Below are 17,558 nucleotides of genomic sequence, written 5' to 3' on the forward strand. Positions count from 1 at the left end.
CTTTCTGTACTAAGTTACTCTGTGAACACTGGAAAATCACCTCCTTTTCTGAAGTAAGTAAGAGTGACCTGTTCAATGGAAGATTTAGTTAAATATCTGTGTATGGTGAAATATCTCTTGGTAACTTTCATGAATGGTAAAGAAGAGATATCTTTTACAACTAGTTAAATATTGTGTATTCTTTTTCTCTTACATTTCCATTTAGTGATTTTAAATCTCTTTACATCCAATAGGAAACCTGCCTTGAATGCACAAAGGATCGTGAATAATGACAGTAATCGTGCAATTCTGAAAAAAGTGGTAAAAAAAATGAGCTCCAATATTCAGGAAAAGATCTGCACAGTCCGAGACTGAGGACCCTGAACATAAACCGATAGATCCTGGAAGAAGTAGTCAAGAGCATATCAGTGGATGCACGCAACAGGACTAAGAAATGACCTCTAGAAAATTAAGGCAACAACACTGACAAACCACCTCCTGTATAAACAGGCCTCCACCACCAGCTTTGATCATGTGTTCGGTATGAGGTAGATACAGCATTGCTCTGCTTCCTGTAATGATGGCAGACCACCATTGAGCACGCTAGGTGTATTATAAACTCTTTCTGGCCAAACCACATGAGCACGAGAAAAACACAAGGTAGTGGAGCCAGACAACTGAAGGGTAATAGAAAGAGAGGGTCTTTGATCTACAACAGACTGTGCTAATTTGCATCGACCAGGAGGAAGACTAATCTTTACCCGTAACACACAAAACTATTATACAATCTCAAGACATACCCACCTACAAAGAAGCTTTACTTGCCAAAATAATAATATATGTAGTTGGTGAGTCTTGTATTTCATTGTGAAATCTGAAATCAACCATCCCAAAATACCACACACACACCGGGAATGTTAGAATAGTGCTTTATCACCATGTTAGCTCCTCAGGAAACGCACTCATGGGATGCAGACAATTATAAACCTGACCCACAGACCCTAACCAAGAAAGAAAAATCATACACTAGCAGCAAGAGCTTTAGTTTGTCATCGCTACTAAAGAACCATCAGCAAACACACACAGGAGAAGCAACGTGCAATTGCAATGAATGTATGAAGAACTTTAGTCAGTTAACACTCCTAAAAGATAATCAGCGAACATATACAGGGGAAAAATTATACCATTGCAATGAATGTGCGAAGAACTTCAGTCTGTTATCACAACTCCAAACACCTCAGCGAACACACACTGGGGAAAAACCGTACCATTGCACTGAATGTTTGAAGAAATTCAGTCAGTTATTAGACCTCCAAGTACATAAACGAACACACACAGGGGAAAAACCATTCAAGTGCAGTGAATGTGGAAGTAGTTTTAGTGATTCCTCAACACTCAGGAGTTATCAGCGAACACACACAGGGAAAAAGCCATTTCAGTGCAGTGAATGTATAAAGAGCTTCAGTCTGTTATCACATCTCCAATCACATCTGCGAACACATACTGGGAAAAAACCATACCATTGCAATGAATGTGGAAGTAGTTTTAGTCAATCCTCAACTCTCAGGAGTCATCAGCAAACACACAAACGGGAAAAGCCATTCCAGTGCAATGAATGTGGAAAGAGCTTTAGTCAGTTATCAACTCTCCAATCACATCAGCGAACACACACAGGGGAAAAACCATTCCAGTGCTATGAATGTGGAAGTAGTTTTAGTGATTCCTCAAATCTCAGGAGTCATCAGCGAACACATACAGGGGAAAAACCATTCCATTGCAATGAATGCGGAAGTCGTTTTAGTTATTCCTCAAATCTCAGAAGTCATCAGCGAACACACACAGGGGAAAAACCATTCCAGTGCAGTGAATGTGGAAGTAGTTTTAGTCATTCCTCAACTCTCAGGAGTCATCAGCAAACACACAAACGGGAAAAGCCATTCCAGTGCAATGAATGTGGAAAGAGCTTTACTAGGTCATCAGACCTACAAAAACATAATCGAACACACACTGGGGAAAAACCATTCCAGTGCATTGAATGTATGAAGTGCTTTAGTCAGTTATCAACTCTCCAATCACATCAGCGAACACACACAGGGGAAAAACCATTCCAGTGCTCTGAATGTGGAAGTAGTTTTAGTGATTCCTCAAATCTCAGGAGTCATCAGCGAACACACACAGGGGAAAAACCATTCCATTGCAATGAATGCGGAAGTCGTTTTAGTTATTTCTCAAATCTCAGAAGTCATCAGCGAACACACACAGGGGAAAAACCATTCCAGTGCAGTGAATGTGGAAGTAGTTTTAGTCATTCCTCAACTCTCAGGAGTCATCAGCAAACACACAAACGGGAAAAGCCATTCCAGTGCAATGAATGTGGAACGAGCTTTAGTAGGTCATCAGACTTACAAAAACATAATCGAACACACACTGGGGAAAAACCATTCCAGTGCTATGAATGTGGAAGTAGTTTTAGTGATTCCTCAAATCTCAGGAGTCATCAGCGAACACACACAGGGGAAAAACCATTCCATTGCAATGAATGTGGAAGTCGTTTTAGTGATTCCTCAAATCTCCGGAGTCATCGGCGAACACACACAGGGGAAAAACCATTCCAGTGCAGTGAATGTGGAAGTAGTTTTAGTACTTCCTCAAATCTCAGGAGTCATCAGCGAACACACACTGGGGAAAAGCCATTCCATTGCAGTGAATGTTTGAAGAGATTCAGTAAGTTATCACAACTCCAAACACATCAGCGAACACATACTGGGGAAAAACCATACCATTGCTATGAATGTGGAAGTAGTTTTAGTGATTCCTCAACTCTCAGGAGTCATCAGCAAACACACAAACGGGAAAAGCCATTCCAGTGCAATGAATGTGGAAAGAGCTGTAGTAGGTCATCAGACCTACAAAAACATAATCGAACACACACTGGGGAAAAACCATTCCAGTGCATTGAATGTATGAAGAGCTTTAGTCAGTTAACAACTCTCCAATCACATCAGCGAACACACACAGGGGAAAAACCATTCCGGTGCTCTGAATGTGGAAGTAGTTTTAGTGATTCCTCAAGTCTCAGGAGTCATCAGCGAACACACACAGGGGAAAAACCATTCCATTGCAATGAATGTGGAAGTCGTTTTAGTGATTCCTCAAATCTCAGGAGTCATCAGCGAACACACACAGGGGAAAAACCCTACCATTGCAATGAATGTGGAAGTAGTTTTAGTCATTCCTCAACTCTCAGGAGTCATCAGCGAACACACACAGGGGAAAAACCATTCCAGTGCAGTGAATGTATGAAGAAATTCAGTCAGTTATCAGCCCTCCGGAGGCACCAGCGAACACACAAGGGGGAAAAAAACCACACCACCCAGCCAGTGAGGAACAGCAACAAGACTGCTCTTCAGCACACCCATCCTTATATATAACACACTCCAGGGGTTTGCTCCAGGGTCAAACTCACTTTACTTTCACGTTAACAGCAACAAGTTCTAAACTGGAGAATTTATATTTAGGAACAAGTGGTTTGCACGGCCATTAGTGGCATAATACATTTGAAACCCAATACTTTATAGATCTGTATTAATGATACATAACCAAACACCACCCATGTATGGACATCCAAGAGCCTTTAAAAACCACACTACAGAGGTGTGCACCAGGATTTGCTTTAACATTAACATGAACTAAATTATGATACAGCAAGAACAATCATGATGCTATGAAATGTACACAATGATGACTAGATGTTACATGTTAATAAAAAATTTATGTTTTTAGACATAATAAAACAACAAATGTATTTGAATTCATGGTATTTGACTGCTGAGTGTATATAAGGCGATCTTAGATGCGATTTATTCCCTAAACTTTAAAGATAATTTGTGATGTCAGCAAGAAGCCTAGTTGATTTGGTAATAGAGGGGTCAAATCTCGATAGCATGACTGCTTTCAGCTGGGAGTCTGGTGCAGGTGGTATCAGAGGGGACTATTCTCACCAGTGGGCCTTCTCTCAGAGTGAGAAGCGGTTCTTTGCTTGAGGTGGTACTACCTCTCCTTCTGTGTTAATGAAGAGAGAAGTGCTACCAGTAATACTGAGCTCTGGGATTCACAGCTGTGTTGGGAACTTAATTCAGTCTTTTTTACCCAATCAATACCTGATTTATTTAGGAAAGCTAAAATATGTCTGTATCTTGGCAGTCCTCTTGGTAATAATCCATAAAAATACCACAGGGATTTAAACATGAATTTGGCAAATACAAAATTGTTCTTTTTTTAAGGTTCTTATATAGCACTGCTTTATCTAATAATGTCTGATGGGTTTTCTTCGGGCCCTTCGAGAAGTTTTCCATTGACAGACTCGATGGGATTTCCGATGAAAGGCTGACAATCTGTTCAACTCTAAACAAGGATGGTGGGTGGGCCTTTGGTTTGGCTGGTGTAAAGCTTTGTTGCATTGTTGCCCTAAATCCAACCCGCCTATCTTTAGTGATTTTTCTATTTTGAGTTACATTTGAAGACTGTCCTGCTCATTCATAGTTTGACAGGGGTCCACTGTCTGCCAGAGGAACAGGTGTAACAACTTCCACTACCCCGTTAGACTACCGTCCACCATATTTAGCGATCTCGACCAACCTGGCTATCCCTGTGTCTTCAAAGGAGCAACAGGAGCTCCTCTAAAAGCACCTAAAGTTTGGTGAGTGTCTGCCATTTTTCACACGGTTGCACAACAGACATTTTGGTTTTACTCCTTAAGTGAGAATTTGCTCTTTGTAAAACCAATAAATCAGGTACTTGATATCCTGAGAGGTTTCTACAAGGGAGTCTAGGTCATTTTTCATAGATTTTTTCTGTTTGATACAACCAGTCTTTTGTTATGTTCCTGAAGAGAAACACGTAGGTCAGAATGCCTACCATAAGTAGGGCGGACTGTCTGATGTACTTACACCAACTGCCCCAGGTATGTCAGTCATTGTAGTGAGGGTTCCTGAGGTTCTGACCTCTGTTCAAACAGAGGGGTACAGTGATAGCTTCGTCTCACCAACCTCCAAAATTCTCCAATTTATTTTTATAATCCGTTTAATACAATTTGCTAATGGATTATACATGAGAACCACGGCCATGCTTTCTTCTCTTACTCATGAATAAGGGTGCAGGAGGTTGTCTCTATGATTCTTGGCCTCTTCTTCGCCTGCTTTAGTCCTTCTGGGGTAACCTCTTCCAACAATTTATCCTTCAAGGATTTCTGTTGTTTCATTAATGAGCGTTATTAGAAACAGTTTCTCCAAATTTGTAAAACTGTTGAAAGTTACTGACATACCAAGTGAAGTTGTCTTTATTTCCTGCTGACAGGAGAAGTGCTCTTGATGGCTTGCTAATGAATGTAGACTAAGGGTCATATTTTTCTTCCTGACTCTTGATTTGAACAAGCCTTGAAAAGGTGTGACTCTCTCGCCCCACTATCACCATTCACAGAAGAAAATATAGTAATAAACTGTTTTTGAAACTTCGTTAGCAGAATCAAGATTTACACATCATGCCAGTGTGAAAATAAGTAACATGTTTGTGCGGGTACCACAACTTTTATATTAAAAGCACAAGCTGTTTTGTTGACATGCTTGTATTTAAAAGATGTTGCTACTGCAAAAGCCCCGGCTTATAATAGTGAGATGTTCAACTTCATTTAATCAGGGAGGTAGAGAAATACCAAGCTGGAAAAAAATTAACGCGGTTCAAAATGACTGCCATAAAATAATCTTCATCTCAGACAAGCTGTTCTTTACCTTTAGGAGGGACATTTCCCTTCTTACATTTTTAAAGTAAATCGAATGAACCAACTTTGTCAAAAAATGTAAGATATTGCATTCTTCTTTGTGTGCACCTTCGAAATATGCTCTCCTGTTCTTTCACACACATATGTGATTTCTCCAAATTGCTCTTCATATTTACAGTTCCTATCAGGCAGGCAGCAGTAGTTACTACCAGCACTTCGTAAACACCAATCACATAAACCGAATACTCAAAAGACAGTTAGCAATACCAGGATTTCTGCATGGGAGCAGAAGTAAATCTAAGCTGTTATTAAAAATAAGACCCCTAAGGAAAATAAAGCACCAGAGTATGTGTACCACTGAGTTGGGTACTGTGCATTTGTAATACAGCGCCAAAAAACCATTGGACGAATGTTTATTTCACAAATGCATGTATGAGTCCCTATCTGGTACATATTTTCTTCCAACATTGACATACAAACGGATATGCTCTGAATCTGCATTCTGCCCATTCCTCCTTCCTGCTCATTTCTCTACTTCTCCCACTTAACGGAGGATACCATGCTTGATGCCGACAGCACCACATTATAGTTTAGGCCGTCTGGGTTGCAGAGCTAAGTTGGTCCAGGAACGGGATTCTGCGCTAGACTAAAGTGACGATGTGCATAAGTCATGATGCAAGGGGATAGAATTCCAATTATATCAAAAGTCAAAAAGTGAGAAGAGGATGGGCTAGCTTCCGCTTGGAAAATTCAGAGGGTTGGCAGAAAGGAGGTCTTAGAAGGAGGAGTCTGTTGTAATGTAGCTTGTGCATCCTCCCTATGCATGCCCCTGCTCTACTGCTTGGCCCTTGATGACGTCATTGGAATGTTGGGAGGGTTGAACAGTAAGGAGATGTGAGTTGGTATGAGGGGCTGAGCTGTGGAACTGCTCCTGGTGGGGTCTGTTTCTTGTATCTACATAACATCTTGTACTAAGGATCTTAAGTGAACAATAAAGCTATGATCCTGGATACATCTATGGACTACAGATCATCCTTATTTTAACACTGGCGACGAGATTTATGAACCTGCGTGTATTTTTATGGACTTTGGACTAAGGGAACCTAAAGCAAATTTGGATTTGAAGAAACCTGGCACTGCAAAGACCCCACCAGTGACCACATCATCGGTCGCCCTTTCATGTAAGTGCCAGTTTCTGTTTCACTGACTTTACTTAACAACATTGGTCTGCTGTAATTTACTACAAGCTGTTTGGATAGAGGGTACTGTGTTTAATGCTTAGAGTGTGCTCCCTGGTGCTAAAAAAAAAAAAGAGAATGACATGGAAATTTGAGCCCCGTACTCATTAGGAAAAAAAGTGTGGTTTTCATTTCTGGCCTGTCTCACTATTTAGGATCTGCAAGCTTTTCATGTCCGGTATTTGACTCTGTACAAATCTGGTGAGGAGAAAACATCAACAAGTCTTGGTGTTGTGGGATGGCACAATCAACTCTTTGTCTCTCTGTTCGAATCGGAAGAAATATGTCAAATGAGTCAAGCGTTTGGTTTGCTGTGCTTTACATGTTTGGTTAACAGCCTATAAATCAACAAAGCCATTTCAAAATGCTTACTAATGTAATGCTCGTGAATTTTTGACCGCAGTTTATTTTTGTAACAGTATGCTGCCCGGCGTGTGAAAACTAAAAGCAGATTTATTGTCTGAGAGCTGTGCTCTGTTTCTGCAAACGGAGCGGAAATTAACACCCTGCTCACACGATGTTAATTTAGTCTTGATGAATGACTATCTACTGTGAAGCTCGAGGGATTTGGAGTTTCTGGATCGGGGAAATATAGCAGCAGTGTTGGAGGTCTTGGCTGTCTTAAAAAAATAAACGGCAAAGTTGCCTGCTCGTGTTTAAACTGGAACTGTGCTAATGAAGTGCGATGTGGCAGAGAGGAGCGGAGAGGAGTGAGAAGCACAGGGATAACACGTAATTAAATGCTCGTTTCATCGCACTTTGAGGAAGAGATGTGTGGTTTTCTTTTACATTTAAGCACTTGTGAGGTTTTTTCGTTAAGCAACTGTCATGTGGCTGTGCTCTTTGCGTAACGTTCAAATATTCAAATTCAATCAGCTTGCGCTATCACGCGCTACTCACCACTACTTGCAGCACAGCTGGCAAAGCTTTTGTGACGTCCTGTTTTTTGTTCATGTTTGAGAGCACGCTGAAGCCGGTAACCACCCGGCATGACGTTCTTGAACTTGCCACCATCTTTGTTACCATAGAGATGACCATTACAACCGGAACAATAACGACAACATTTCTTCATGCAAACCTTTCCTTGGCAGAACTCTGAACCCATTTGGAGTTTATTTGGAGCAACTTTGGATATTTTCAAAACCGATCAACAGTGCCATCTTGTGGTTTTGTGGCACATTAACATTTCAGCTTGGCGCAGGTACTTGGGACTTTCGTAGAGGTACTGTTGAGTGACTGTTTGTTTTTCAAAGATGCATTTCCTTGCCATGCTGTTAGTGAATCTAACAGAGTGGGCCATCTTTTCTGCTTGTCTACGGTGACACGCACACCTTCTCTCACCTTTAATTGATTTATACTGTGATTTGCATGTGTTTTAATGTACTTAACATATCAGTGCATGTTTTAAGTGTGTGTTTGTGCTTAGCATTCACTGTATGTTCCTGTCCTGTCCTGTTTGAGAGTGCGCATGTTTGGGCATTATTGTGTGTATTTGGGGTCATATTGGAAGTGTATTGGGAGTTGTTGTGCTTGTACGCTTTTTGGACAGTGTTGTTTATATATGGAAAAGGGGAAGTGTGTCCTGCATTATGTGCTGTACATGTTGCACTTTTGGTTTTGGTTGCTGTGCAGTAGGGGGAATATGTGAATCCCTCGTCCTGCCGCTTCTTTTGGTTGTGGGTGACATAGGTCTGTCACCCCATAGGCAATGTCTGCCTTTATCGTTATTGGTTTTGGTTGGTGTGTAGTAGGGGGGTATGTTGTATCCCTAGACCTGCCACATAAGTTTTTGGTTGGTGTGTAGTAGGGGGGTATGTTGTATCCCTAGTCCTGCCACATAAGTTTTTGGTTGGTGTGTAGTAGGGGGAGTATGTTGTATCCCTAGTCCTGCCACATAAGTTTTTGGTTGGTGTGTAGTAGGGGGAGTATGTTGTATCCCTAGTCCTGCCACATAGGCTACGTTGCCTTTATTGTTTCTTTCAAGGTTTTTGGGTGGTGTTTTCCCCATTAGGGAGGTGATTTGCCCTATACAATATGTCTCTGTGTATGGTATACCTGAGTTGCCTTAGGACTTTTGTGTGGGTCTTCGATTATGGAATTATTTATAAATGTATTTCGAGTCTTAGCGGGTTTAGGATTTGAAGGGTGAATCGCTGTGTTATTTGGCCTTTTATTCTGAATCTTCTCGACATTCTTCTTGTGCTATTTCATCTTTTCACTTTGACTTACTGCGAGTTATATTGTACACCTATATTATGACTCGTATGTTTTGAATGTGTTTGGAGTGTTAGAAGGTTTAGGACTTGGATGTTGAATCGCTGTGTTATTTGTCCTTTTATTCTGAATCTTCTCGACATTCTTCTTGTGCTATTTCATCTTTGCACTTTGACTTACTGTGAGTTATATTGTACACCGACATTATGACTCGTATGTTTTTAATGTGTTTCGAGTGTTAGAGGGTTTAGGATTTGAAGGTTGAATCGCTGTGTTATTTGACCTTTTATTCTGAATCTTCTCGACATTCTTCTTGTGCTATTTCATCTTTGCACTTTGACTTATTGTGAGTTATATTGTACACCTACATTATGACTCGTATGTTTTGAATGTGTTTGGAGTGTTAGAAGGTTTAGGACTTGGATGTTGAATCGCTGTGTTATTTGTCCTTTTATTCTGAATCTTCTCGACATTCTTCTTGTGCTATTTCATCTTTGCACTTTGACTTATTGTGAGTTATATTGTACACCGACATTATGACTCGTATATTTTTAATGTGTTTCGAGTGTTAGAGGGTTTAGGATTTGAAGGTTGAATCGCTGTGTTATTTGACCTTTTATTCTGAATCTTCTCGGCATTCTTCTTGTGCTATTTCATCTTTGCACTTTGACTTATTGTGAGTTATATTGTACACCTACATTATGACTCGTATGTTTTGAATGTGTTTGGAGTGTTAGAAGGTTTAGGACTTGGATGTTGAATCGCTGTGTTATTTGGCTCTTTGTTTCTGAATCTTTCTGACATTACCTTTGTGCTTTTTCATCTTTGCACATTTACTTTTTGTGAATTATTTTGCATGTGTGCTTATGATTCATTGGTTGATTTTGATGAAAGGGGGATGTGTTGTAATGTAGCTTGTGCATCCTCCCTATGCTTGCCCCTGCTCTACTGCTTGGCCCTTGAGGATGTCATCGGAATGTTGGGAGGGTTGAACAGTAAGGAGATGTCAGTTGGTATGAGGGGCTGAGCAGTGGAACTGCTCCTGGTGGGGTCTGTTTCTTGTATCTACATAACATCTTGTACTAAGGATCTTAAGTGAACAATAAAGCTATGATCCTGGATACATCTATGGACTACAGATCATCCTTATTTTAACAGAGTCCTAAATTGCTTTATACCAAAACAAATGGTAGCCAAATCTGCAACACTACTCCGAGGAGCCACATTAGTAATTCAAAGCACCGATTTCTTTACAGTACAATTTAGATTTTAAAAAAAGATAAGGAACACCAGTGTTAATAAAACGAGCGGGCCGTCCAGTTGATTGACTTACGTTTTACTGTTGTAAATATTTCAGTGCCAAGTGTGGTAAGGTGCTACGACCACAAAGAGGAACAGAGGCTCACTGCCTAGAATGCTCTCTTCGAATTAATTTAAGCAATCTTTTAATCAGTGCATGAATTGTATTCGCAAAGGCATTACAACTGTTGTGGGGAAATTCTTGAACTGCTAAGCTGGGAAGATACTTTTATTCGTCTGTACAGCAGTCTGTCTCAATAAATACTGTTTCAATCCAGTTATTTTTCTGTCAACTGCTGTCTTCCCTGGTCACCAACTCTGAAAAGTGTTTTCTGCTTTGCACAACTGTGTCCCATAGTTACAGCTATCTCCGCTCCTGTTTCCTCTGTTTCACTGCTACTTTCCTGGCACTTTTTCTTTTGTTGTGGTCTCATTTTCTTTGTGCAATAGTCTCTCTCAATTAAGGCTCTCTCATCTTCAATTCTCCTAACACTGCAGTCGACTGACAGTTATACACCCATGGCAGGCTCTTCTCTTCTTTGAATCATAAAAATAAGGGGGAGGTAGAGGTATATGCTAGGTCCACCCTCCTAAATGCAATGGTAAACCTGAAAACCCGAGATACCGGGTGAAGAACCTAGCCAAAGGTGGAGCGGATTCTCACTCAATGTGAGTCAGGAAATCAGTAGGAAAGAAAACTTTCTTTCTTGAGTCCCCTCGCTCCCCAGGGTTTCCCCCTTGGTGACATGCCTCATCATAGGGGCCATCTCAGTCCTCTACGAACGGAGGCGTGCTGCGACTTGCAGAATTACGTAGGAGCACTTTAGTGAAGACTATGTGTGGTGCAAAAGTGAAGTGGAGTGGACACAGGTAAGTTAAAAATACTTAGCTAGTGGGTGAAATATTTTATTCTTGCTCCTAGTTGGTATGTCTAAAAACGGGGTAAGATATTGGAAAAACCTAGCTATAATGGGTTAGGAATCCCTAGTATATGACAACATGTTTCGAGCATTCCCCAGAGCTATTCGTCAGGACTACACAGGGACCAGCCCTGTGTATGCCGCTCCTAAAAGACCTATATTCACGTAATCAAAGGAAATGAAAAATGAGACTGCGCTACAACTAATAGGCATGCGTTAATACATACGATCAAGCATTGTCACGTAGTATTTATAAGGTAGCAAAATTGTGCCCCATGGTTTTGGGGGGGATGAGGGTTCTCGTATTCCTAATTTTGGCGGGAGTTCTCCTCACAGTAGTTCACCTAGTTGGGTCCCCTGCGGTCTGGAGGGGAACCAACTAGGTGACATACCCGAGATCCTATCTGTTTATTGCTGACTGCAGAGCCACCTGGGATCCTATCCATTATCTGCCCTTGCGAGGTGTCATCCTCGAGGCAGAGACGGGGTCCTTCATTCGCAACCATCAGGTGAGGGGGTGGATTCATCCCTAGAGGTTTCTTGGCTACAGATACATTTAGAGATTCGCATGTACATAAACACCTACACATCCAGACTAGGCTAGGTACACTTAGGCAAACAACTTAAGGCGCACATTTTAGGAATATGCAAGTGCTACTATTTTTATCTGAAGTGCTTATGTTCATCTCATTAGCACTATGGTAGAAATGTAGCTCCGATTTACTATATTGATACTAGCAATCTCTTTCGTATGCTTCTGTCTCCTGATTGTTGCAGCACATATGTTTTAAACAAGGCTGACACTGGACCAATAGATTCTTTTTGAAAAGTCATAATCGGCATCCTGTGTATTTCCTGAGAGAAAGCAAGCAAGAGTGTCTGGGCGAAACATATTGCACTGCTTACCACGATCCCTGAGAAATCATGGTTGTCATGTTCAGTCGTTGCCAGAGACTACTATGCACCACTGTTGGGGGGTGGTAGTGGCACTGTAGAGCTAGCTCGTCTATTGGCTGACATATCCTGTGGGGGGGTTCGAAAGTTTAGGTCATCCAAAACGCGCAGGTCCTTGGGATTCCTAGGTACTACACGACACATGAAACAATCTAGACTTGATCGTACCTGTTTCATGAGGTCATTCCTCTAGGGGTTCAGTGGCTTCCTAAAGGTTTGCAACAACAGAACATTCTGAGAGCTGCTAATTGGTTTCAGCTTCCACATTCAAAACTTTTCTTTGCAAACCACTTGTTCTTTTTCTGTGAATAAGCGGCTTTAAAATAGCACAATGGTAGTCTAATTTCATTAAATACACTTAGTCATCTATCTTTAATTTTGTGGATAGTAGTTTGACTCTCTTTTATATGTATTGTCCCTCCCTACTTAGTTATCTGATGCAGTGGTTCTTAACCTTAGGTCTGAGGACCCCAGGGTGTCTGTGAGGCGTACTCAGGAGGTCGGCAATAGTTTTTACAAAATTAAATAATATTAAAATTAATATATAAAAATGAATAAAGTATGTTCGAAAGAAGAAGCAAATCTGAATATTGTGAACTCTTTTCAATATTTGATTATATAACATTGGACGAGGGAGGAAAGCTTGTACTGCTTGCGCTTAGTTCCAGTTCCATTTGACGAGTCAGTGGTTCTCTGCCTCGGCAAAGAGCAGCGGGAGCATGGCTGCGACGCAGAAAGACAGAGAGGCAGCGAAGCGGTGAGGATAGTCGCTGAAGGAGCAGCAGGCAGCGGCAAGCAGTGGAGAGTGTAGTTCGGCAGTGTGTTGAGGCTCCGCAGGAGATTTTTCTAGGAGTACTCAGAATAGCCAATCCCGTCATTTCTGCTCTCTACAGCCGCTGCTGCCGTTCATTGATTGACAATGCGGGTTCCGCGCTCTGCATTGCACCTGTGCTAGTTAGAGTCTGCTTGCTTCGGCATCTGGAGCCGCATGAAGAGGAGAAAGAGGCAGACTTGCTTGCAGGAGCCACTCGAGTGAGCAACCCAAGCGAACGAACACGGTGAGGAATTCATTTTACTTGTTTAATTTTCTTGAGTAAATCTGCTTCTATCTACCGCCGACGCTCGCAGCTTGCCATTTCTTTGACTGCCCTCACCTTTGCTTGGTTGGATTTTGGTCTAGAGCCTGGGTCTGGCACTTGTAGCTGATTTGTGAGGATCACAAGAAGCAAGGAAGAGAGCGGCCACCAATAGCTGATGGCTTTTGAGCGAGAGCACGTGTGGACCGCGGAGGTGGCCCGACTAGGTTCGGGTGCAGCCTGTGATCTCATCTGGTGAACCCGTCTCTTTCGGTCAGTATAACACAACAGTGTGGATTTGCTGCAGGCTTCCTGAGGGGCTCTTGTGGATTGATCTGAATTACTGAAGGGAAATTAAGAGCCCATTGAGCCCTTTGAGGTACAGGCCCCCTTCCAAAATGTGCCCAGACCTAAGGTATTTGAAAGGAGTTTTGTACCCTGTAAGAGGTTAGGGGAACTATGTGATCAGGCAAGGAGAGGCCACCTTTTCCCCCCATAAAGAGGGGAAAAAAACACCAACCCTCAACATCTCTAAATAAAATGGAAGTAAAACTATCCGGGAAAAATCAGTTGTTAATATCCCCAATGATACGTATATTTGGGAAACCAAAGAATACTCCAAATAAGTTTGAATTCACGAAGGACCCAATGGGAGGCATGTTAACAATACAACCAGATTCATGTAAACTACAAACTCCAATGAAACCGCTGAGTGAGGCAAGAATAACAAGATCAAATCAAGGATTAGGTGAATATGAGGGGATCAAATACCTAAAATAAAGGAAGAATCGGCCAATCAATGGGGGCAAATAACTGATTTGGAAATGTTAACTGTCCCCTTAACCTCACATTTGCAGCCCGGGGACTTAAGTTCATCTGAATTATTGTCGGGAGTTGCTCAACAGTTATTGTCATTGTGTGCACCACTTCCAATTGAAGTGTCAGTAAAAATTAAAAATGTAAACTCTGGAGTGGAACCTATACCCTTAACTCAAACAAACCAGGTATATCAATGTAGCCCCGTTATAGGGGTTGATCCGCAAAAAACTATTGGAACCAATAACTTATCGCAATCTCTTCAAATAAATACTAATATAATTTTGAACGATATGAAACAAAATAGGAGACTGGAGAGTCATAAGCTAGGTAATGGAAATCAAGATAATAGGCACAATTATATTTTGAAATCAGACAATCTGCAGTGTTGGAGAACACCCTGCCAAAATAATGATCATAACAGCAGGTCGCAACATGCACAGTTAAATAGAAAAGAGGAAGAACAACTAAGCCCCTTTTGTGAGAATAATAAACAGCACCCTATGGAAAGCTGACAATTCCCAGGAACACTAGCCTCTAGAAATTGGGACTCGGGGGCAATCTGGGACCTTCTTTTCAAAAATGTGCAACTGACATTAGAGGCACTAAAGTACCAGTCGAATAAAATGGAGATGCAAATACAACTTCTCGATGCCATAACATCTTTAGTCGTGGGAATTCACCAGAAGCTAGCCACATTAAAGAACCTAGTAATATGGGCTCAGGCACAACCAGTAGCACCATATCCAGATTGTAATTGTGCACAGTTGATTAATACATTGGCTGAAATTCCAGAAATATTAAATACAATAATCAAGGATTTAAGATGACGTTTACAAATTAATGGAAATAAAGATTATTCGATTGAGGATGTAGCACAAAAAAAATAACTACAAGCAACAATTTAATCCTTCAAAATAACATGGTTTTAATGGACAAAAAGAAGGAGGAGGTAGAAGAAGAGAAATCAGCTTCTCTCGTAACATCCCCAGTACCCCAAATGTCAAAAAGACAGAGGAAAAAACAACGGAGAGCGAGGAATAAGGTTAATTTCTTTATCTCCTCTAAAAGCAGCAATAGAAAATTGATTACAGAATTTAAACGAAGATATTAAAGCAACTCAGAACCAGCCTGATAAAGTTACAGAAGTAAGAAACCCCTTTTCCCTTTGTTCAATAAAAAAACGCCTGAAGATAACATCGTAGACGTAAGTAACGCCATTAATGATCTAACAGACCGACCTAAAATATAAAAACTTGAAGACCAATACCAAATTGTCAAGCTAGAAGTTGATGGAAATAAAATGATGGCAAAACTGGAATTATTGCAAAAAGGAAAGGATAAAGCTAATATTAAGGGTACTATGACTGATCAAGATAATTTGGGCACACCGGAAAATAAGTGGAAAATCGAGGTACCGCAGAAGCAGGTTATTGATGGAAGCAAGAATCATTAGACGTTGGAAAGTTTAATTAAGAGTCAACAACCAACCATACTAAGGACTTGGGACCAAAAGTTAGAAAACCAAACCGGAAAATCCCAAGACCTGGTATTGACTAATTTGTTTCTGCAAAATAAAATTGGTACAATTCAAGCACTTGAAAGTAAAAACGAGATACATAAAGGAGAGATACAATTATTTTTTAAACTAAAATACCTGTCCGGGGCAAGCATGATAACTTGAACTGGGGTAATATCCTTAAACATTGTGAGGTAATTCCCTCATTTGAAGGAATTAGAAGTGAAGATATAGAAGCAATTGAATTTTTACCCAATAAAGTCGATAACCAATAACTGACATTTATTTCCCCAAAAAACTAGAGGGTCAATGTAGAGGGTCAGACAACAAGCAGATATATTCAATACTGAAAAATCCTATTGGTAGAACTATTGGCCAAGGTTCTATATTAACTACGGAAAATAAAAGAGAAGTAGTGGAGGAACTACAATTGAGTGGCTGACAGCAGACCTACATGGAGCAAACCAAGATTGACAAAATCAACTTAACGGTGTCCAGGAAGAGGTATCTAATTGAAGTGAAAGGATAGATATGTGCTATTGGAATATAAAAGGCACATAATCAAAGTCTCAAAATTAGCATCTGACTACACCATCGTGCAATTTTAAAATGATTCTTCTCCAGGAGACCTGGGCCTCCTATCCTTTTAAATTATAAGGCTTTATGGTCTATTACAAACCTGCTAAGAAAGTAAATAAATATGGTACGGCCTGTGGGGCATGGCAACCTTTATTTCATAGAATTAAAAGTTGAAAGTGAGTTAGTAGTTCTCAATATTTGTAACTGTCTAATGGTCAAGTTAAAAACTAGACACAATCGCTTTTATTAATAAACATATATATTCACCCTGATCCTAATTTGAGGAAAACATTGGCTAGTAATTTAACGGCTATATTACAACAGCAATTGAAAAAAGATATGCCACCTGAGATTATTATTTCAGGTGACTACAATATGAATTTGCTGTGGTCATATGTTATAAATAAATTAATACAACAACAGGATTGTCTATGGGTGATCCCTAACCATCCAACAATTCAAGACTGTAAAGCACCAAAAAGGGTAATTGGAGAGAACTTATTAAAAGATCTGTCATTATTGGATCTAAGGATTCTAAATGGACGATTCCCACAAGATTATTCAGTAGTATCCCTCAATCTATTTTAGAAGATGTAATCTTTCCGGATTGCAGAAGCAAATGGGAGTGACCATAGTCAACATATAATTGAGCTAAAACTAAACTGTTTACGACATGAAAATTATGTGATTCTTCAAGGTGACATAACTACAATAAATTAGAAGAGATGGTTGAACATTGTTTTGAAGATGTCACTCTCCGTGCAATTGAAAAGTGGACCCTTTTTACAAATAATTAATGACAAACTACACTTAAAAAGAAAGAAACAAGATAAAATGTCACAGGTACTCGTATAACTTTCCTTTGAAGGCCGTCTACTAAAAAGTGAGCATAATAGAATATCAAGAATGGTAAAGAAGTGTCCAGGCAATCAAGATTATGGTGGATAATTAAAGAAAATGTAGTACAGATGTGAGAAAACTAATTTGGGAAAAGAAATCAAATGAGGCCCTTTGAGCAAAAGCCCTATATACTAGCAAAAAGAACAATGGAAGAGAATTTTGAAAAATGATTAACAACTTGAATAGAGTTAGTAGGACAACAACATCCTCTATATTAACTGAGTCTGGTTGGATTAAGGAGTTTAACCCAGGTCCACATAATACAATATGAGTGACGGATAATAAGGA

At 40.3% G+C, this 17,558-nt stretch overlaps 1 protein-coding gene across 1 annotated transcript; it reads left to right on the forward strand.

The window, feature by feature from the left end:
* Nucleotides 1-239: 239 nt before the first annotated feature.
* On the forward strand, nucleotides 240-3,790 carry LOC147672127 (uncharacterized). Its single transcript, XM_086948017.1, has one exon. The coding sequence runs from the start codon at nucleotides 918-920 to the stop codon at nucleotides 3,408-3,410; it is 2,493 nt and encodes an 830-aa protein (XP_086804143.1). The 5' UTR covers nucleotides 240-917; the 3' UTR covers nucleotides 3,411-3,790.
* Nucleotides 3,791-17,558: the final 13,768 nt, after the last annotated feature.

This window comes from Lissotriton vulgaris, unplaced genomic scaffold (genome assembly GCF_964263255.1).
Source record: "Lissotriton vulgaris unplaced genomic scaffold, aLisVul1.2 SCAFFOLD_2304, whole genome shotgun sequence".
NCBI lineage: Eukaryota > Metazoa > Chordata > Amphibia > Caudata > Salamandridae > Lissotriton > Lissotriton vulgaris.